A 23023-nucleotide genomic window follows, 5' to 3' on the forward strand; every position below is an offset into this window, starting at 1 on the left:
GGTCGATTCCGTTGTGTATCTAAGGTTGAGGACCATAGTTAATGGAGCACAACTTAAGTAGTTATTAGTACTCTTAGAAAGTTTGAATCTTACTGTAAGAAACCTCCAGGTTTTTATTAAGGAGAAATTAAAAACTAAAGACCTCTCCTAATCAGTCTGCTTTTGCAAACTTCTTTTCTGTGACTTTCTTTTTACACGTATCTCCCCTGTGCTCCAGTCTTACTGGACTACTCCTTCTTCTGATCATGCTTTTATTCGTGCTTTGACAGCCTTTGTTTATGCTATTTGACAAATAACACCCCCCCATTTTTGCTTTTTATATTCCCACAGTACCACCTCTTTGAAGCTTCTTTTCATTATCCTTCTACTCTTCCCTTCAGAACGTCTCTTTTTTGCTTCAGTATATTCTGTATGGTTTTGTATTGACATTTTAAGCCTGTGTCTTATTCATCTATATATTTCCCTCATTACCTGATATCTTTACATGCCCCATAGTGCCTTGTGTCCGGTGAATATTGTATAAGTGTTTGTTTGAATAAAAGAAATTTTATGCTTTCAGATGTCATGTTACAGATGTACGCTATTCTATAACCAGGAGAAAGCAGATGTGTAATACCTTTTTGCTTTCATACTTTTCTGGTTATCCAAATTCTTAGCTGTGATGACTTTTTTATTTGTTTACACATGTGATTTTCATCCTGTGTCCAACCATTAAGTAGTCTTCAGGAGCCAGATTCTGGAATGTTGGCTCTTTGAGGTTTGGCGTGCCTCATAGCTTATTAGTGCAGAGCGTGCTTATGAATGCCAGTTGTGAAGCACCTGTCCAGCTTATTTTCTGTCATGGTGGAGACAGAATTTTGTCATAGATCTCACTATTTTTCAATGCAGATGATTTTTTAGATTTTTGCAAGCCTGCTTTATATATCTGTTCAGTGAGAAGATAAGTAAATCCTCTTTCTCAAGTCCTGAAGACCAATACAGTTTTGTTTTTTAACACAACCACAGCATAAAGATCTCCAAGTTTCTACCACTAAAGGAGAAGACAATAAATGAAACAGTGTTTTGTAGAGCAGACAAGGCGTTTGGTGATTCAAAGAGGAATTTTAGATGCACAGTGAGAACTAAGGAAGAGGCAAATGTGAACCTGTAGCAAAAAAAGTGGTTTTGCTTTTTAAACAGCACCATTAGTTGTGTGTATGTGTGTTTAGGTTTCTTCATGCCATCTGTTTTCAGCTTCGGTTCTGCTTTAATGCTATTGTCATGGAAGACTGAATTCAGGATGGGTTATACCAGAGCCCTGAGGAGAAAAAGGCAAGACTAAGACCATGTGGAGTTATTTTCCTATTACCTGGCTAATTAAGTTAGTCTAATTCTCCAGTAGTTGGCCTCCCTTTAAATGATCTACTCAAATAAATTATAGCATTTCTCCTTAGTAGTATTGACTGTGAGAGAGATTTGAAGCATTGCGTGCCTTCCCACTTCCTCCGCAGGTAGGATATCTTCCTATCCAGCTGTTTTCTTTCTTAGGAAAGTTCTAAACTCTAAAAATCGTTCTTATTCCACCTATAATTTTTGAAGCTTAAAATAGTGGCTCAGTACTTGTTTGGTTCTCACTGTCTCAGTGGGACAGCAGGTTTTGTAGATCAAAGCACATTTTAGTTTTTCTTTGCTTTTCTTTTTGTTTCCCCCCTTAAATTTCCTTTTAAAGAAAAAATAAAACATATTCAAAACATTACTGCTTGGAGAGAGAGCTTCTTGGAATATGTAAACTCTTTAAGTCCTGTTTGAGTGTGTCTGTGTACCCCAGTGGAAAGATTGGATCTGAAACATCCCTGAGATGTCCCAGCTCCATCTTCTTTCCAAATTTTCTCAAAACTCCCACACATCATCACTACCACTAAATTCCCCTAGGACATATTTCTTTGCAATCTAGAATTTCTTTAGGCTTTGGGAGTCAAGGTGAATAGCATGTATTCCCAGCAACTTGGTAGAACAATTTACGGATTCTATATGGGCATCTAGTACTTAGCTAAATGAACTCTACCTCTCTCTCCTCTCTCTCCTTTCTCTCTTTCAGCTTGGCAGTGACCTTGGCGGGGGCATTGGAGGAAGTCCGGCAGTAAGTGCCATCCGTTTTTTTCACCATGGGATGCGCTGCCCCCATTTGATGCCTTCCTATGCACACATTCTCAGACCAGCCACCGCTGCTATCTAGCACTGCACCAAAACCTCTATAGCACTACATGAAGAGTAGAAAGTAGTGTAGGGATACTTGGAATCTTTGGGGTCATACACCATGTGTGGTATAGGGACATCTTTAGGGACTGGCGCTCTGGTGTCTACAGAGATCTCTGTCTTCCTGACATTAAAGAGCTAAAGGAAATGGAACCTCCCATCTTGACTGGAGAATGCTCTTATTCTCTAGTGTCATCTAGAAAGAACTTGAATCACCTGGACTCAGAGTGAGACTCGCCTCGTAAGTGTGTTTGGGGAGTGTGATATCCATCTCCCCCAGGAGAGTGTCCTACGAGATATTTATGCCTAAAAGAGGAAGTAAGACTTGCCTGTACCCAAGTGGAAATGGAACTGTTGTCTAAGTTGGATGCTCCTCCTGTCTGTAAGAACAAACTCCCCCTTCATTAGGGTACCTATAGGCCTTTTGCACAGAATCATGGAAGCTAAAATTGGAAACAAACAGAAAAAATCTTGCATCACTGTGTTGCTGATCCTACTGATCACTTTCTCTTGATAGAACTTCTAAAGAGCGTGTGTATCTTATCAGTGATGAAAAAATAACTGTGATGATTAAAAGGACAAAGAATATACTAATTCAGCTCCTAAAAATACTATAATTATAGTGTGTTCTTATTGATTTATTAATACTACTAAAATATATAGCAACATTTTAAGGACTATTAATCTATTCTTCCTGATCTTCCCCCTTCCTTTTTTTTCCCTGCAGGTGGGACAGTCCTTCATCCCATCATCAGTGCCTGCAACCTTTGCTCCTTCACCTACTCCTGCTGTGGTCAGCAGTGGCCTGAATGACCTGTTTGAACTCTCCACAGGGATAGGCATGGCACCTGGTGGATATGTGGCTCCTAAGGCTGTAAGTAAAGCAAGATTTTCTTAAGAGGCAGCACCTGAATTACTTAGCTTCTAACATTTGTGTTACTTCCTGATAATAAATGCAAGGTTTGCGTCTTTGTTCTAGAGGACTTAAGAGGAAGATGAAATGGCCTTCAACTTAGCAATAAGAAACACCATGGCATCCTCATTAACTGTTTTTATAATTGGACTTAAAATTGGAAACATTAAGTATTTGAGTTTTGTTCTCTTATTTAGAAATATTGTCTAGATTGTCAACCCTGAAGTCAGTCTAGTGTAAATCTATATACAATGCAACAGCAGGGGGGAAAATATAGCATAGAGAAGTAACATTTTTACTTCTCATTCCTCTCTTCCCCTTTTTCCATTGGTATTATGTATGGATTCTAGAATGCCACTGCCCAAATTTGGTTTTCGTGGATTTTAGTGTATGTTGTTAGAGTTGTGATTTAGGTTTGCGTCATTTGTGCTCTTCTCGTCTCAGCCTTGCTTGATGTCGCATGCAGATTGAAATTCAAATGGGAAAACTCCTTGTAAATGAGCTTATTTTGGTCCTTGGGAATAGTAGCATCCAGGCTGGGCTACGTTTCTTGTAATCTTGCCTTGAGGGGCAACATGGCTGGTTGCTTCCTGCATTCTTTGCCTGCTCATCTGACTGTGTGGGATCTCTGCTAGAGATGCAGACCAGTTGTCCATTCCAGGAATCGTAACTTGTACACACAGCCATTGCATAGAGTAGTCAAAAATGTGATTGAATACCAAGCCATAGGATTTTGGCACAACTTAGTAGCTTTGTAGTGAGGTTACTGTGTTGGATATTATGCCTACAGACTTTTTTTTTTCCCCTTAAAGATTGGCACCTGAGCTAACAACTGTTGCCTATCTTTTTTTTTTTTTTTTTTTCCTGCTTTATCTCCTCAAACCCCCCTGTATATAGTTGTATATCTTAGTTGCAGGTCCTTCTAGTTGTGGGATGTGGGACGCAGCCTCAACATGGCCTGACGAGTGGTACCATGTCCGCGCGCAGGATCCGAACCCTGGGCTGTCGCAGCGGAGCGCACGAACTTAACCACTCGGCCACGGAGCCGGCCCCGCCTACCGACTTTTAATTACTGATTAAATATCAGACAGAAAATTAAGTCTCTCTCTGTCCCCACTTTTCCATAGACAGCCTCTTTAGCTTTCTTCTGTCCTTTCAGAAGAAAAAGAAAAAGATCATGCATATAGCTATATGTTTGCCTCTTTTAAACATACCGTGTCAATGGGATATACTGTTTTGCACTTTGTTTTTCTCTGCCACATTCTTTTGAATAGCTGTATCCACTGTATTAATGTACAACTTATTTAATCATTCTCCTGTTGATGATCATTTAGAATATTCCCCTGGTCCTACACGCCCCCTCTCCACCCCCTGCCCTTTTGTTATTACAATGTTGCAGTGAACATCCTTGTGTTCTATATCATGGTATATTTTTGTGAGTATATCTATAGGGTAAACGTGCAATGTGCTTGATGGTTTAAACATTTTAAAATAGACATTACCAACTTACCCTCCAAAAAGGTGACATCAGATTATATTCCCAGCAACAGAATGAGTGCCAGATTCCTTATATTCTCCTTTATTATTGCTGACTTTTTGAATTTTTGACTCTCTGATAGATGAAAAATAATTTCTTGTGATTGTTTGATTTCATTTCCTTCCTTCCTTTTCTTTTTTTTCTTTGGTGTGGCTCTGTATATTCTCCTATTCACCACCCACTGACGCTTAGGTATTCTGTCTCAAAGTAGTCAGAACAGTGTGTGAATTCCTGAATTTTTCTTTTTTTTTTTTTTTAATAAACTGGTACAGTGTAGGAGTATCACAGATTCTGGGTCCAGGGGTGGGTAATGAATGAATGAATTATATAGGGAGAATAGGCATTCAAATTGGTTAAGCAACATGTGAATACTTACTATTTACCAGAAACTATAGCAAGATTTAAAAATATATATAAGACATGGTCCTTGCCCTTAAGGAGATTACTGATAATGGTTTTGGTAATGGTAAAGTCTTCAAAGATTATAGACACGCTATTTTCACTAGTAGATTCAGTTTCTTCCCTTTTAAGCCTTTTACCAAAGCTACTAACAAAAAAACCACATTATACTCATTAGAATTTCTCTTTTCCTTGTATGTATTTTGTAGCAGTACTCAAAAGCAGTAAAATGACAGAAGATGACGAATAAGCCAGGGTCACCCATAGACTACTTTGTTGTTTTTTGCTTCTTAAATAATTGAGAATGATCTCAAAATTGAGAAAATATGACTTTATCCAGAGCCTTTTGTGTCTAACTTGATATTTATGGTATAAAAATCACCATAATTGCCTAAAGAAGTGAAGTCTTAATTTCATCTTTATTTATTCAAAAACAAATAGCATCGAAATAAATCCATTGGGCTGTCTTTCAGGTCTGGCTGCCTGCAGTAAAGGCTAAAGGCTTGGAGATTTCCGGAACATTTACTCACCGCCAAGGGCACATCTATATGGAAATGAACTTCACCAACAAAGCTCTGCAGCACATGACAGACTTTGCAATCCAGTTCAACAAGAATAGGTGAGACGTCTGAGTCCCCGGCCCAGTCCTCGGCCCTGTGTCCAACAGGAAGGTGCTCCATTTAACAATGGTTAAAAACCCTCGTATTGGCAGATGCAGGATGTAGAGTGAGCACCGGCTCTTGCCTTTCTCTTCAGTTGTCAGCTTCAGCTCTGGAGGCCCTAGGGGAATTTTGTTGAGAAACTCCCCCATGTGGCTTCAGGAAGCCAGACCTTACATGCTGCCTTCTTAAAGAATTCTTGGACTGGAATGTTTTTACTAAAACAGTTTACAAAAAAAAAAAATTGAAATCCGTTTATTCATTCAACAAATAATTGTTTAGCATCTGTGTGCCAGACATTTCTAGCTGCTGAGGCTAGAGTAGTGAACCAAACAAATGTGTGTCCAAAGCTCATGTTTTGGTGGGAAAAAGTGAACGTACTTTGGTTGATGTCAGAAATATGGAAGACAGTATACCTGTTAACTGAATAATCTCACATATAGGCTGACAGGTATGATAGCAATGAATTCTCTGCCTTACTAAGGAAGAGAGCATGAAGCAGTAAAATGTTGATGTCCTATAGTTCTGAAACATCACTGTTTTTTATTCAATTTTGTAGTTCAGAAAACTGGCTGCTAGACTTTGATGGCAGGTCCATTCATTCATAAGTGCAAGATATTTGAACTTGTTTCTAACAAAGTAGTAATCGGACCCCTAAAGCAGATTTAATAAAATTTGCCAATGACAGCTTGCATCAGTGACTGTCTTACTCATTTCTAATCATTTGGAAATAACTTTGGTACCCTGAATTTGGAATTTTGGCACGTTGGAAATCACTTAAGTATCTAGAAAGTTGTGTTTCCTTCTGTCAAGCCCAGTTATATTTCCAGCCACTTTTGGGGAGCTGGCTGTGTTGAAGGCCGAGGCTGTTGGGGGAATCTGTAATAAAGGCAATCTGCATAGCCTGCCTTCATACCTTCATTTGTATTTGTCTTTGCTTTTATTTTTTTTTTAAGTAGTCTGATACTTAGAAAAGTTTATATTTTTGTTCTGATGTACTTTTTCCTTTATAAAATACCCTTAGTCCCTCCTTTCTATAGTCTATTGATTTCCTCCTGGAGCTTAAATCTTCTCCCCTCCCCCATTACCTAATGACAGTAGTACTACCTTTGTTTGGATTTACTTTTGCACTCTTAAGTCTGCTTAAACTTCTGCCTCTGGGTTAGTCGTCTTTGGCCTCCAGTTATGACAGATGAGACCAAGAGCTTATTCTACTTTCCACCCACTTGCCCCCTTTTCTTCTCATTTTTGTAAATTGTATCATTTATACATTTCATAGGTTTTACCTTTATCTTCATCTTTGTTTTGTCTTGGATTTGTGCTTACTGCCAGTCTTTTGAAGTTTCCATTGTCATTTCTTGGATGTCTTTAGTAAGTTCTTCAAAAAGGGCTCATGTGAATGATAATCCTTGAATTCTTACGTTGTCAAAACTTTGACCTTTATACTTGAAAATTCTTGACTTACTTTTTTTAAAAAATATATATAATTACAAGTCTTCTTTTTTTTTTTTTTAAAGATTGGCACCTGAGCGAACAACTGTTGCCAATCTTCCTTTTTTTTCCTGCTTTTTTCTCCCCAAATCCCCCCAGTACATAGTTGTATATTTCACTAGTGGGTCCTTCCAGTTGTGGCATGTGGGATGCCGCTTCAGCATGGCCTGATAAGCAGTGCCATGTCCGTGCCCAGGATCCAGCTAGCAAAACCCCGGGCCGCCGAAGCGGAGCGCACAAACTTAACCACTCGGCCACGGGGCCAGCCCTTAAACTTTTTTTTTTTTTTTAAAGATTTTATTTTTTCCTTTTTCTCCCCAAAGCCCCCCGGTACATAGTTGTATATTCTTTGCTGTGGGTCCTTCTAGTTGTGGCATGTGGGACGCTGCCTCAGCATGGCTTGATGAGCAGTGTCATGTCCGCGCCCAGGATTCGAACCAACGAAACACTGGGCCGCCTGCAGCAGAGCGCGCGAACTTAACTGCTCGGCCACGGGGTACACGTTTTCTTTTTTTGATGAGGAAGACTGGCTGTGAGCTAACATATGTTGCCAATCTTCCTCTTTTTTTTTTTCTCCCCCAAACCCCAATACATAGTTTTATATCTTACTTGTTAGTCATTCTAGTTTTTCTATGTGGGATGCTGCCACAGCATGGCTTGATGAGCAGTGTGTAGCTCCACGCCCAGGATCCAAACCAGCGAATCCCGCCTGCCAAAGTGGAACATGCGAACTTAACCCACTCAACCATGGGACTGGCCTCTGACTTAAACTCTTTAAGTGTTTTACTCCTATGTCTTTTGTCATTGAATGTTTCTATGGGAAAGTCAGTTGCCAGCCTGATTTTCCCCCATATATGTGATTTAATCATTTTGTCTGATTGCCCAGAGTTTTGAAGTCCAGTAATTTTACTGGGATATTCCCAGTGTTGACCAATCTTGGACAGTTTTCCTTAGAATAAAGTGTGCTCTTTCAATATGTACATTGAAGTCTTTTATTTCAGGAAAGTTTTCAGGGTTTATATGTTTAAACTTTTGTATTGTTCCATTGTTTCTATTTTCTTCTGTGGAGAGTTATGTATTTATTGGCTCTTATTTGTCTATCTTTTATATGTACTATTTTTCTCTCTCTTTTTTTATGACCTTTTTTACCCATACATGACACTATTATCAGACAAAAATTATTTAATATCATGAACTCTTTAATATCATCAAGCATCCAATCGGTGGATTTCACAGTTGTCTAATGTTTTGTACGGTTTGCTTTGTCTGAACAGGGTCCCAATACGGTCCCCATTCATGCCAAATGTTGATAAGTGTCTTAAGTCTCTTTTAACCTATAGATTCCTCCTCCTCTCTCTTTTTTCCTTGAAATTTACTTGTAGAAGAAATTCGGTCTTTTATTTGTGGAAGCTCCCACAGTCTAGATTTTGCTGATTACATCTGTAAGTTGGAGGCAGATCTATAGGCTTGATGAGATTTAGACTGGATCTTCTGGCAGGTGTCTTCATGGGTGATGGGGGTCTTTTTCTCTCATTTCTGTTTTATGTTATTTGCTTTTTCTCATTTTAGTCTCTATGTCTCTTACTGTGTTTACTATGGTGTCTCTTCTCTTGTTCTTTGTAGCTCTGTCTCTGTAATTGTGCCTTTTCTATAATTTTTTGTAAATGGGATCACATCGTATGGAGTCTTTTGCATCTGGTTTCTTTCAGTTAACATGATGCTTTGAGATCAGGAGTCCATTACATTTGATTGCTGAGTAGTGGTCCATTGATGAATATGCCACCATTTGTTTGCCCTTTCACCACCTGGGGGATTTGAAGTTGTTTCCAGTTTTATCTTTTACGACTACAGCTGCTATGAATATTCATGTGCAGGTCTTTGTGGTGGATATGTGTTTTCAGTTTTCCTGGGTAAATACCTAGCACTGGTATTGCGGGGTCATATGATAAGTGTGAGAGTTCCCGCTCTTCATATCATTACCAATTTTAGCCATTCTTATAGATGTATGGTAGTATCGCATTTTAATTTGCATTTCCCTCTGACTAATGATATTGAGCATTTTTTCATAAGCTTATTGACCGTTTTTATATCTTCTTTGTGGAAGTATCTGCTGAAATCTTTTTATTTACTTATTTATTTATTTATTTTGGTTGTTTGTCTTATTATCAAATAGTGAAAGTTCTTTATATGTTCTGGATACAAGTCTTTTGTCAGATATTTGTCTTGTAAATATTTTCTCCTAGTCTGTGGTTTGCCTTTATTTTCTTAACAATGTCTTTGAAAAACAAAATTTTTTATTTAAATAAAGTCCATTTTACAATTTTTTCTTTTTATGGCTTATGCTTTTTGTGTTCTAAGAAATCTTTGCCTGACCCATAGTTATAAAGATTTTTTTCTGTATTTTTTAAGAACGTTATAGATTTAGCTCCTACATTTACTTTTATAATCCATTTTGAGATAATTTTTAAATATGGTATAGAGTAAGAGTCAAAGTAAATTTTTTTTCCATAGTAAGTCTTGAAATCAGATAGTGTAAACTCGCCAACTTTGTTCTTTTTTAAAAATTGTTATGGCTATTCTGGGTCCTTTGCCGGCTGGGATTTTCATGGAGAGGGCAGTGAACATGTAGATCAATTGAGGGGAGAATTGACATCAAATAATATGGACTCTTCTAATCCATCAGCGTGCTGTATCTCTCTGCTTATCTAGGTCATCTTTAACTTCTCTCTGCAGTGTTTTATGATTTGTCATGTACAGATCTTGTACATCTTTTGTCACATTTAAGTATTTTGAGTTTTGATGTTATAGTAAATAGCATTTTTTTCATTTTCATTGTTGATTGTTCATTGCTAGTATATAGAAATAGAATTGAGTTTTCTATATTGAACTTGTATCTTGCAACTTTGTTAAACTCACTTATTAGTTCTAGTAGCCTTTTTGTAGATTCCTTATGGTTTCCTACATAGAGAAATCATGTCATCTGTGAACAGAGGCAATTTTATTGTTTTGTTTTCAATCTTATGCCTTTCTTTTTCTTGCCTGATTTTACTAGCTAGAATCTCCAGTAAATGTTGAGTAGAAGTGGTAAGAAGGGACGTCTTTGCCATGTTCTAATTCTATGGGGGAAGCATTCAGTCTTTGACCATTAATGTTAGCTCTTGGTTGTTCCTGGAGCTTGAGGAGTTCCCTTCTGTTCCTAGTTTGCTGAACTTTATTATGAGTGGGTATTATATTTTGTCAGATGCTTCTTCTGCATTATTGAGATGATCATGTCATTCTTTTTAGTCTATTAGTATGACGGATTACATTGATTTTTCTAATGTTACACCAATCTTGTATTCCTCGGATAAATCCTGTTTGGTCAGGGTGTATTATCTTTTTCATGTATTACTGGATTCGATATGCTAAAATTTTGTTGAGTATTTTTTGCATCTATATACATGATGTAATTTAATTTCTGACTGTTTCTTTTTTTTTTTAAGATTTTATTTTTCCTCTTTCTCCCAAAGCCCCCCAGTACATGAGCTGTGTATTTTCAGTTGTGGTCCCTCCAGCTGTGGCATGCAGGAGGCCGCCCCAGCATAGCCTGATGAGCAGTGCCATGTCAGTGCCCAGGACTCGAACCAGTGAAACCCTGGGCCACTGAAGCAGAGCGCGTGAACCTAACCACTCAGCCACAGGGCCAGCCCCTGATCTATTCTTTTTTATTACTGCTTCTTCCCTGAGTTTCATTGGCTCTCCTTCACCTTCTCCTGTTGTCTGACATCTCTGCCCCAAGTGCTTCCTTCGCTGTTGTGTGTTCTTCTTTGGTAGCTGCAATTGCTTCATTAACTGTATTTTCCCCTTAACTTCACGTATAAATGTTTCATCATTTCATTTGTTTTAATGGCGAATTATTTTCCAGTATGTTTTGTTTGTCAATAAGGAAGTTGTATTCCTGTTTTTCCATGTTTTTATAGTAGTGTCTTTGAAGAGGTGCTGTATTTGTACCATGTTGATATTTATATTTGAATGAGTTGGTATTTGCAGGACTAGCTATTAGCAGAAGGTTCCTATATAAGAGGAAGATAAGCCAGCGTAGTTTGTTAGCCTTTGCTGCTCAGCAACTCTTCCTTCTTTACCATGGTGTAGCCACAACTCCTTTCCTTCTCAGAACCTGATTTCATTCAAGACAACCTTTTATTTCAGTCCTGAGCTCTACAGATTTCTTTTGCTGGTCTCTGCCTCCAAGGAACGCGGCCCTGTCTTCCAAGATGTTTGTTTCCCCTTTAGAAGGTGGTGCTTTTTGAGCTCTGTCACCTCAGGCCCCCTTACATTTTGGTATGCTTTTTTTTGGTGAGGAAGATTCACCCTGAGCTAACATCCACTGCCAATTTTCTTCTTTTTTTTTTTTTTGCTTGAGGAATAATAGCCTTGAGCTAACATCTGTGCTAATCTTCCTCTATTTTGTATATGGCTCACCTTCACAGCATAGCTTGATGAGTGGAGTAGGTCCCCACCCAGGATCTGAACTTGTGAACCCAGGCCGCTGAAGTGGAATGTGCAGAACTTTACCCATTTGGCCATGGGGCTGGCCCTACATTTTGCTACTCTTTTTTTTTTTTTACACTTTTTTTTTTTTTCCTTCTTCTTCTTCTCCCCAAAGCCTACCAGTATATAGTTGTATATTCTAGTTTTAGGTCCTTCTAGTTGTGGCATATGGGGCGCCACCTCAGCATGGCCTGATAAGCAGTGCCACGTCTGTGCCCAGGATCCAAACCGGTGAAACCCTGGACTGCTGAAGAGGAGCTTGCGAACTTAACCACTCAGCCACAGGGCTGGCCCCAGTCACAGTATTTTTTTTCTTTTTTGAGGAAGATTAGCCCTGAGCTAACATTTGCCACCAGTCCTCCTCTTTTTGCTGAGGAAGATTGGTCCTGAGCTAACATCCATGCCCATCTTCCTCTATTTTATATATGGGACGCTTACCACAGCATGGCCTGACAAGCAGTGCATAGATCTGCACCCGGGATCCAAACTGGCGAACCCTGGGTCACTGAAGTGGAGCATGGGAACTTAACTGCTGTGCCACTGGACCGGCCCCCACATTTTGGTACTCTTAATGTGTAGTTTATCTAGGTAAAGAAAAATGTTTCTTCTGCCATCCTATGACTCTTGAAAGAGATACTACCTATATAAACTCTATATTAATAGTATTTTATCAATATTATAGTCCCATCTTCCTTCCTGAGACTAATTAGAACATAAATTCATATCATTCGTTTATTTGTTGCACTTGTATGCCCACTTTTCCCTTTCTGCTCTATCTTTTTGAAATTTAATTCTTAGATTTCTCAGACATAAGACATGTCTGTCCTCCCTCATATATTTTTGTTTTTTATTTAACTTCAGACTCAGACTTTTCCCATCTCTTTACTATTCTTACATTAGTATTAGATAGGCTTCTCTGAGAAGTCAATCTGGTGGCTACTCATTCCCTGCCTTAGGCTTAGAAAGTGGCCAGAGTTGGGTCTACAACTTAATGCTAATCCTTTGGAACGTGTAAGCCAGTCAGTTCTGCTTTACTTAGACTGGCTCTTTCCCGATAATGTGTCCTATGTAAGTGAACAAAAAAGAATGAAAATGAGAGTTACCCGTAAATAATCCTCTGGACTGATCAGGCAGGTTATCAGGCTAGCAAAATAATACCAATTTATTGTACTCTGCAGGATGGGTATTCTTAAGTCTTCTTTCTTCCAGGGATTATCTGACGAAAGATGTATTAAAAAAGATACTTTCCAAACCTGTCCCTCTAGTGGAATGATAAACATACGAAACTTTCAGAATCAGAGCACTAGAAAAGCAATTCTATGCTTTGAATGTTTTCTCCTTCCTTAAGTCCATTTAATGGAAAACAGGGGTTACGTTGTAACCAATGTTATAGCAAATTAGAATTGAGCACCTTGGTTCCTGCTATTCCTTCCATTTAATTTTATTAAAAGTTGTTCTTCCTTCAAATGGAGTAAAAAGCCATTGAAACTCAAGTTGTGGCTAAATCCTGCCTTCTGATTAACCTCTGGGGTTTCTTCATCCTGTCTCCTAGCTTTGGTGTCATCCCCAGCACTCCTCTGGCCATACATACACCACTGATGCCAAACCAGAGCATTGATGTCTCCCTGCCTCTCAACACGTTGGGCCCAGTCATGAAGATGGAACCTCTGAATAACCTGCAGGTTGGAGTTTTACTTTACTCAGGGTACAAGCTGCTATCTTGCCAGTTTTATTTCATTTATGTATAAAACTCTCTCTTCCTTGTATTAGACTTGATTATGGAATAGGTTTGAAATAACTGCAGAAAATAGATTTATTTTTTGTTTAAAAATTTTTATTTTTAAATCTTATTTCAAAATAAAAGTCATGTGTTGACATAGAAAGTTATTCAATCTTTTTTTTTTTAAAAGATTTTATTTTTTTCCTTTTTCTCCCCAAAGCCCACAGTACATAGTTGTATGTTCTTCATTGTGGGTCCTTCTAGTTGTGGCATGTGGGACGCTGCCTCAGCGTGGTTTGATGAGCAGTGCCATGTCTGCGCCCAGGATTCGAACCAACGAAACACTGGGCCGCCTGCAGCGGAGCGCGCGAACTTAACCACTCAGGCACAGGGCCAGCCCCGAAAGTTATTCATTCTTTTATTCAAGAAACATTTAGAAACTTTTTTTCCTTAAGGCTTTCACAGCGAACTTGAATGTCATTTATATAAGAATAGATTTCAGTAGATTTATATGGAGGTTGTCTTTGAACACACAACCATAAATAGATTGTCTGGATTTAAATGCCCCATGTTAGCATATATCTATGATAAGTGTAGCAGCATCTTAGAGGAGCTCAGAACTTTATCAGTTCTTCAAGAGCCTCTTGATCTTGAAAATATTGAATTTTTAAAAATGCTTAAGTACTATCTTAGACTCTCATTCAGTTCATCTATTTTATCTTTGAAGTATAAACCTAGGGTTCACGCAACATAGAGGCAGAATAGTAAGCTTGTAAGCTGAAGCTGCAGCAGCCCTGAAGGGATATTAATACAGATACAAGCCCTAGAAGTTGAAGTTGTTAATGCTCACAAGGACAGGAGACACAGCCTTGGGCCAGCCTGAGATTGGGAACTGTAACTGATGTCTGCCATAAAGCTGAGAGCCTGGAAGGGCAACTCCCTCAGTGAAGGGGGAACTGGAAAAGCGTTTCCACAAGGGTGACTGATGAAAACATTTCTCTCTGACCAGCGTTCTCAGTGGCCTCTTGTGGGAAATCCAGGGCCCAGTATTATGCCATCCCTCATAATATATGAGTATATAGTCCAAATTTATACTAGCTATGTAGGTGTAGTAGTCTTCAAACGAATAAATTAATGTGAAATCGGTCCAGGACTGGTGAAACCTAGGGTACCTGGCAGAAGCAAATGCAAAGCAGCCCTTTTGCAACAGTTCTAAACTTTAGGACCATCAGGACTCCTAACTGAAAAGAAAATCTCTACAGAAAGTGAGCTCACAATTTAACAAAGAAAGAGTTGGGAGGGATGTACTATGAGACAGTCAGAAGACACGTCAAAGAGGAGGATTAGTATTCCCCTTCGACCAAGAATTTGAAATGGTGGAATAGTCTGAATGAGACATAAAATATGTTTAAAATGATGAAAGGAAATTATTAGCCTTCCACTTTCTAGTCAGAATAGGTGGGATCCCATTACTCGATCTTCTGGAAACAGCAGGATGAGAGACTAGTGCTGCTGCTGAGACAGCAACAGTAAAGTTACTGGGAGTTAAAACTAACGTTCTTCGGTAGTTTAAGTACCAACACACCAAGACTGCGGTTCACTGTCTACCTTGCTGCCACAGTAGTTGACTGCCTCTTTGTCAGCAAAGGCTGTCATGATTTAGAGTGAAGATGAGTGAGTCAAAATATAACTTGGCTCAGGCTCGAAGAAGAAAACAAGGATTACTGTGCAGATGGAATTGGCTGTTACTATGATGAGAATAATGTGTTAAGAGACTTTTCCAGCACAGAATCCTGAAGTAAGTAACTAACCCAAATTTCCATCTGCTCCCTTTTCATTGAAATCTAGCCTCCTGTTGACCCAAAGAGCCTCAAGCCTAATATTTGAGGACAGTGAGCATGAGCGCAAAAATGCTTTCTTTACTTTAGAAGTAAGAAAAGGAATTTGGGTCACAGAAACCAGGGCAAATTTTCTGCTCTTAAAACAAAAAGGAAACAGTAAATAAATGAATGTCAGCTTACTTTCTTATTTGCATTTTCATTTCATATTCAATGAAATGAACATTGCAAATAGGAACCCTCATAAGAAAAGTTGAGTCTTAGTCCGAACTCCTCTCTCAGAAGTAATGATATAGTATTAGGACTAGCAAGGTTCTGTTTTTACAAACCTGACATTATACAAAGCAAACTTAAAAATTTTCCATTTAGGGGCTGGCCCTGTGCCTGAGTGGTTGGGTTTGCATGCTCTGCTTCGGCGGCCCAGGGTTTCGGATCCTGGACGCGGACATGGCACTGCTCGTCAGGCCATGCTGAGGCGGCGTCCCATGTGCCGCAGCTGGAAGGACCCACAACTGAAATATACAACTATATACCAGGGGGCTTTGGGGATAAAAAGGAAAAAAAAATTTCCGTTTTCCCTTTAATCAAAATGTAATAGGGCATCTCAGCTTCTCTAGGGAAAAAAAACTTTCCATCTGTAGTCGACTACTGATTCTCCAAGTTTTCCCTATGGATTCTCTTCTTTCAAGGATGTCATAATTATGGTTATCTTCTCATTAATTGGCATTTCCCAATGGAGAAAATAAGCAAAAACTTGAAAAGAGAAAAACTTTTTCCCCTGTGAGCAGCTCTATTTCATGTCTGCTGGTGGAAGTTGAAGCTAGTGGCTAGCTTAAGGTGGGTGGGTTACTTTAGATGTCAGCTTCCATTCTGCCCTTGTCCCAGAATGTACAAAAAAAATCAAATCTTAATCCCAAACTAGCTTAGACCGTATAGATCCAGGTAAAGCCAGGTAAAGATTGATTGGCATTTAAACATTATATTTGAATAGTGTTTGAATTCAAGAACTCAAGTAGGAAAAATTAGTACTTCAGACCCATAAAATTGGGAAAGAAAAAATATTTCAGAGTTGAGGAAATGAAATTTTGAATGCAGTGTGGGTTTCAGCTATTTGGGCTAATTTGATATCAATCTATAGGACAAATAAATCAAACCCAGCTGCCAAAAGTGTGATGTAACAGTACAAAACTTTTCATTAAAATGCTCATCAAACTACTTATTAGAGTCTGTTTGAAACTCAATTGAAAGGTTAAAAAGACACTGTTCTTTCTTAAAATGGAAAATAAACCATACCTTAGAGACAAGAATTAAATACTTAGTAGAGATTTGAACCTAGAAAATATTTTCTGCTGTACAGATGTTGGTCGTTAAAGTATTTGTGAATCCAACTTATAAATATTACACAAAGTAAAGTTTAGCTTGTCCCTGTTGGGAGTCTCTTTTGATTTTATATCATATAATTATATTCCTTACAAAAGAGAATTGATTCTCCTTATTTAAGTAAAACAAAAACCTTAACAAATGTCTAAATGAATTATCTAAATGAGTTTTCTCTGACTCCTATATCCTTTCAATCTGTGTTAGTTGCTTAGAAGCATTTTGCAAAATATTTCTTCAAACTTGACACCTGGCAAGTGACTGCTTCCTGAAGTCGGTGTCTGCACAAAGATGGTAGAATTATAACATAACATGAGTTCATCCTGGTCTTTGCATAGATGCTATAGAGTGCTCACAGCGGTTTGGCTTCCTTTTTTGCTGGGCTGTGAACTCTCATGAGAACTTTGATAGCACTGTTCTTTCAAGTTTTAATTTTATCAGAGTTACAAAAACGGTTTAAAGAGTTCAACTAGTTCTATAGTTAGTTAAGAAAAACCCAGTCCCCAGCCTTCTTTCCCCTGCGTGGCTCCCAATTTCTTCTTCCACAGAGGCAGTCTCTCTTGCCTCTTGTAGTTAATATTTTTATATTTGCCACTCTGTCTCTAAATAACATGCTTATATGGCAACTTCTGGATTTTTCCATTTTAGGTATTCCTCTATATCTCCCCACTCACTGCCATCATCTACATCCATGTTTCCTATCCTCCTGTTTTCCTGATAGAGCCACTTTAGAATTTACTTTAATCAGTATTCAATGTTTACGTTGTTATGACCATATATGCTCTTCAAAGCTGAGCTGTAAGTAAAGTGTGATTATTTTTTTTTCCATAAAACTTTTTAAGTAATTGGCTATTTACCTGTTAATACCTATCTCTTTGTTTGCTTAATTTTTCTGTGTTTTTAACTATAATTCAATCCCAAATTCTAGTCTATCAGTTTCATTTCTCGAAGTTTCCTCTGTAGTCTTTTGACCTGCTCCAGGCTGGGCTGATTTTCTTGAACACCAGGAACATAGCTGTCATCCTGGGATCTCCCTTCATCTTCACTCTGGGGATTCATTCCTTCACCTCTTTTCTGTGTTGGGTCTCCTATTGTATTTTTCTTTTCTTGGTTTGCTCCCTCATTTTGATGAAAGACGTCCTCCAGTGGCTTCCTGAGAGTGGGTATATTGAAAATAAAGTTTTTGAGACTTCACGTTTTAAAATGTCACACTTGTTTGATGGTTTCTATATAATATTCTAGGTTAGAAATTGTTTTCCTTGTAGTCTGAATCCATTGTGATTCTTGATCCTTTTCTGTGCCCTGTTCTTTCTCAGTGAAAGTTGGACAATCCTTTCTTCATCCCCTGTGTTCTGAAGTTTCACAGTGATGTGCCTTGGTGTGAGTCTCTTTTCACCACTGTGCTAGCTGCTCATTGGGCCCTCTCAAAGTGGAAACTTGTATCCTTCACTTCTGGGAATTTTTCTTTACCTTTTTTGTAGATCTCCCTTCATTTCCTCTGTTTCTCTTATTGGAGGTCTTCCTTTTTGGATGTGGCCCCCCTGGACCAATCCCTTTTTTCCCCTCCTATTTTCCAGCTCTTTTTCTTTTTGCTCTACTTTCTGAAGATTTCTTATGGAAAATTTTTAGTAAACTGAAGAGTGTAATGAATCTCTGTGTACCTATCATCCAGGTTCAATAATTATCAATCCATAGTTAATATTGTTTGATCTATACCCTTCTCCACAGGCCTACTCTATATTATTTTGAAGCAAATCTCAGACATTTGTATCACTTCACCTGTAAATATTTCAATATATATCTTCAAAACAGGTCTCTTTTTAAAAATATAACCACAATAACTATTGTATACATTAAAAAATTAATAAGAAATTCTTAACATCAAATATCCAGTCAGTGTTCAAGTTTCTAATTATCTCAATATCTTAAACTTTTTTGTGTGTTTTTATTATTACTGTTTGTTTGAATCAGTCAAGTGCACATGTGATGGGTTGATAGATATCTCATAAGTCTCTTTGGTTACTCTGTTCAATATGATAGCCACTAGCCACATGTGGCTATATAAATTGTAACTAATTAAAATTTAAAAATTCATTTCCTCACTTGTAGTAGCTACATTTCAAATGCACGTTGGCTAGTGGTTACTAAATTGGACGATGCAGGAGTAGAAGATTGCCATCATTGCGGAAAGTTCTGTTGGACAGTGCTGATCTAGGGGCTCCCCCTCTATCTTTCTCTTTTATCTTTGGTTTCAGCAGCTTGATTTTTATGTATCTATAGGTTTTCCTTGTGTTAATCTGACTAGGGTTCACTGAACGTCTTGGATCTGTAGTTGATTGTTTCTCCCAAATTTGGGAAAGTTTTGCTGTTATTCCTTCATATTTTTTTCTGCCCCATTGTCTCTCTTCTCTCCTTCCAGAACTCCAATTACATATATGTTAGACCACTTGCTATTGGCGTTCAGATCACTGGGGAAGTTCTCTTCTTCTTATTATTTAATCTTTTTCTTTCTTTCTGTTCTTCAGATTGGATAATTCCTGTTGATCTGTCTTCAGGTATACTGACACTTCAGTAGGCTTATAACCTTCTTTTAAATCTATCCAGTATAATTTTCATTTCAAATATTATATGTTTCAGTTTTAGGATTTCCATTTGGTTCTTTGCTAAAGTTCCCCATCTGTTCACTCAGGAGTACAATTCAAGAAGCCTGTTCCACAGCCTACTCTCTTCCTTTATCCCACCTCCACCCTTTTGGCCATCCCTTGGGCCTAAGGGTGTGCTTACTGACCCTCAGGAAGCCAGTAGAAGTATCTCAAGCAGACTCTGGAAACTACAGTGCTGGAGCTGTCTAGCCAGGAAATTCTGCATGTTCTAGCTGAGCATGTCTCTTTGGCCCTGTGGATTCTTTTATCCATAGGCTGCAAGGAGACCAGAAGAGGATCAGAGTATGGCCTTCTAAACTGTGAGGTCCAGGACAGGACCTCCAGTTACCCATCACTGAGGGCGGCTGGAATCCTCTATATTAATACTTTCTCGTCTTTCTTCTTGTGCTGGCTTAATTCTTCCAAAAATCGACTTTGACTCTCCTGTCTAAAATATAAAGGCTTTTTGCCAGCCTTCTGAGAGCTAAGTTGGGAAAGAGGGCCGAAGAGTCTCAGCATAAATTCATTTCATCCGCCACTCCTCAGCCATGCCTGGCTTCCCCTTCAAAGTACCGTCTATTTTATCCTCTTCAAAAGAATCAATCTTTAGTTTGATGCAGGGACTGAGGGGCTAAGGTAGCTTAGAATGGTGGTGGGGATCTAGGACTCTCAGAGCATCTTTTATTTTATTTTATTTTAAAGGACTCTCAGAGCATCCTGATCCTCTTTCTTTTAACATCCTCTGCCCCCCATTTCCCCTCCATGCAGTTCCAGAGGTGCTACCAGTCCTAAGTCTTTGAGAATTCTGTGGTATTATTGTTAATCCATCTGTTTCACAGTTACCAAGACTTGGTTGCTCTTGTACTTTTTTCTTCCCTATCTTTATGAACTTATGCCTTTAAAAATTTTTCCTTTAATTATGGCAGTTTCTTCCAGAAGAAGGAAAATTTAAATGTCATTTTCAATCTACTATCTTTTCCTGAAGTCTGATAGCACCTTCATAAAAATTCATCTTACCTTCCTTCCATACTGCTTTATAATTAGGAGTCTTAGAGGTGAGCCTATGTATAAAGAATTGGTTCTTTCCTATATATGGTTTTTGTTATCTGTCTCTCTAGCTGTCGCCTTTAAACCCCACATAAGCATTGTTTAGCAAGAGGATGAATATTAATTAGGGAAAAGAAATAATGCCTCTTGGTTTTTTCATTGACTGTTTCTTCTAAAACAAGGCAGTATTCATGTGTTCTATTAGTTTAACCTTTGAATGATTAGGGCAGAAAGTGCTGAAGATGCTAGCTGCAAAGGACACAATCTTACAATCTCCATTATTCATATCTTTAAGATCTTTGTCAACAAAAGGTTTTTTTGGCAGTGTATGGCCCTGAGAATATTCTGTCCCTTGCTACTCCTACATTGCAGTTCCAGCCTGTGAGACAATCAGTTGCAGATGGTGCCTGTCCCTGATATTTCATGTGTTGCATATGTCCGTTCATGCTCAGAAAGCCCACAGCTGTGCTATTGTACCAGAAAAACTGGTAAATGCTTTCAAACGGAAGACCTTTTCAGCAGCTTCCATCAAATGAAGCAAACCAGCTTGGCATTTGCTGACTTTTCTTGACTTGTGAAAGTGAAACAAGTTCATTCTTAAAGTCTCCTTTAGTCTCCCAAGATTCACGACTGAGGACTGTGCACTCTGCTTGCGTGGGACTACAGCTGCTTGAATAGACATTGAGTCCTTGAAGTGGTGGATCCTCTGGGAACTTTAAGAGATTCTAAGGTCAGACAGATAGATCCAAAGCTGAAAATAACCCCTGTAGACAAGACAGAACCTGACATATTCCATTAGCAATATGTGAGTAATGGAGTCTTTGCTACGAAAGATGAAAACGTTTTGCTACCAAAGAAAAAAGAGGAGAAAATTACTTTCTATGATTGCTGCTTCAAATTTGATATATTTTTTGTGTCACATCAGGACTATAAATATAACCTTTAATTTCATCCGAGAAATAGAGTATCTTGTATACTGGATATTCCTTTTTTACTATTTTGTTTTTGTTGAGAACACTCCTTATCCTTTTTGTCAAGATAATCAAGATTCTACCAGGCAATATCTTTTTGTCTTTCTATAACCAGCACTCAGCTGCTGGTTTCTGGGACTCTCTTTTAGGAATATGTTAGTACCACCTGCTGTAGACAAGAATTCTGTATTCCGATAAGTAGGGGTGGTCTAATGGATCATAGATCTGGCTTCAATGACACGAGAGAGTTTTTCCTGAAACCCAGAATCAGTTCTCAAAACACCCAAGGTTGGGAGCTAGACCCTCATAAAAAAGGGCCTGTGAGATCAGATTACTCAAGTAACAGAAGTCCATGCTGTGAATCTTGAGAGAATGATAATGAATTTCACAAAGTAGTTCTAAAGTGGTAAATAAAAGTGATTTGTGGATTTTCATCTATTAAAATCCCAGCCATCTTTATATCATGATAGTAAGTTAGGAGTCAGTGATGAAAAATGGAATGAGTTTTTGTTTCTGGATTGATAAATGATTGGAAAGTAGATTTAACTGTGTGATCTTTATGCAGTAGGGGACTTTGAATTTTGAATAAAAAGTAAATAACTCTTTCTAGTCCCTGTGTTCTCATTATAGCTGATAATAAACAAAGCCTTAGTCTACATCATGGGTTGGAATTAAAGGGAACTCACTGGGATTCTCCTGAGCAGGATTGAAGCCCACTTGAGAGCCATATCCTGCCCTCATTCATATTTACCCTCTTATATTTTGTCATAGCATCGTGTTCAATGAGATAGGAGAAGATTTGCTTTATTCACAATTTTTTTGTAGGAGTTATGCATAGGCTTCATGGTATTGAAGTCCATATATCTTAAAATAAAACCTGAGGAAAGCTTTGAGCTATGTGAGTGTGCAAACATAGAGAATGTAAAATCTCATGGTTAGAAGAGATGACCTTTAACATTGTCTCTTTCAAACCCTAATTCTGATGGAATTGATCTATATAAGCAGTGATTGGAGTCTCAGCATCTTTTATGAATACTGCTAGTAATTATTACCCTAGAATGGCACATTCCATCTTCCTAAAACTCTGTTAGGAAGTTATTCATATTGAACTAAGATATGTCTTCCTTTAAGTTCTATCTGTAGATTGAAGGTCTGTGGGTTGGGGTTTTATAGAACAAGTGTCTGAATCAAGGCTCACAGGGCCTGAAAAATCAATCAAGTAGGGCTGTAATGAAAATATACTCAGTTTTAATTCATTTTCCCTTTTATTCTACTTCAGGAAAGCCTAAGTTTATGGAAGGACATTTGTTTGTGTGTACTGCAAACAGATGTCAGTTTTGTTCTAATTTTGAGAAGAAAAGACGATTAGAAGTAGAGACACTGGTAAATGTACTTAGAATCACTTATAGTTTAGCAACTAGGGAGAATATTCTTTAATCACTTTTGAAAAATATGTGAATGAATGGTGGTCCTTGGTTTGGTAGCACTGTTTGTTTCTTGGAGCCATTGAAAGAGTTGGAAGGCAGGTACTCCAAATATGGAAGCACAGAACTTCTCAATTCCGTAGCTCACGCTGTGCTCCTGACAATAATTTTGTCCGTTTTATGTATGACCTGTTTCCCCAGTAAAAACTACCCAGAGACAGCATCTGTGCATAGTGGCCA

At 38.3% G+C, this 23023-nt stretch overlaps 1 protein-coding gene across 3 annotated transcripts in view; it reads left to right on the plus strand.

Annotated features, from left to right (window-relative positions):
• AP2B1 (adaptor related protein complex 2 subunit beta 1) overlaps positions 1–23023 on the plus strand; it is a 113318-nt gene that overhangs the window by 65847 nt on the left and 24448 nt on the right. For 2 of the 3 annotated variants that reach the window (XM_014862224.3, XM_070482809.1), the window contains exons 15-18: positions 2078–2119; positions 2963–3109; positions 5558–5703; positions 13317–13446. In XM_014862224.3, coding sequence (XP_014717710.1) covers positions 2078–2119; positions 2963–3109; positions 5558–5703; positions 13317–13446 — 465 coding nt within the window. The remainder of the gene's footprint in view (positions 1–2077; positions 2120–2962; positions 3110–5557; positions 5704–13316; positions 13447–23023) is intronic. The other variant, XM_014862227.3, reaches the window with a different exon arrangement.

Source organism: Equus asinus, chromosome 13 (assembly GCF_041296235.1).
Source record: "Equus asinus isolate D_3611 breed Donkey chromosome 13, EquAss-T2T_v2, whole genome shotgun sequence".
NCBI lineage: Eukaryota > Metazoa > Chordata > Mammalia > Perissodactyla > Equidae > Equus > Equus asinus.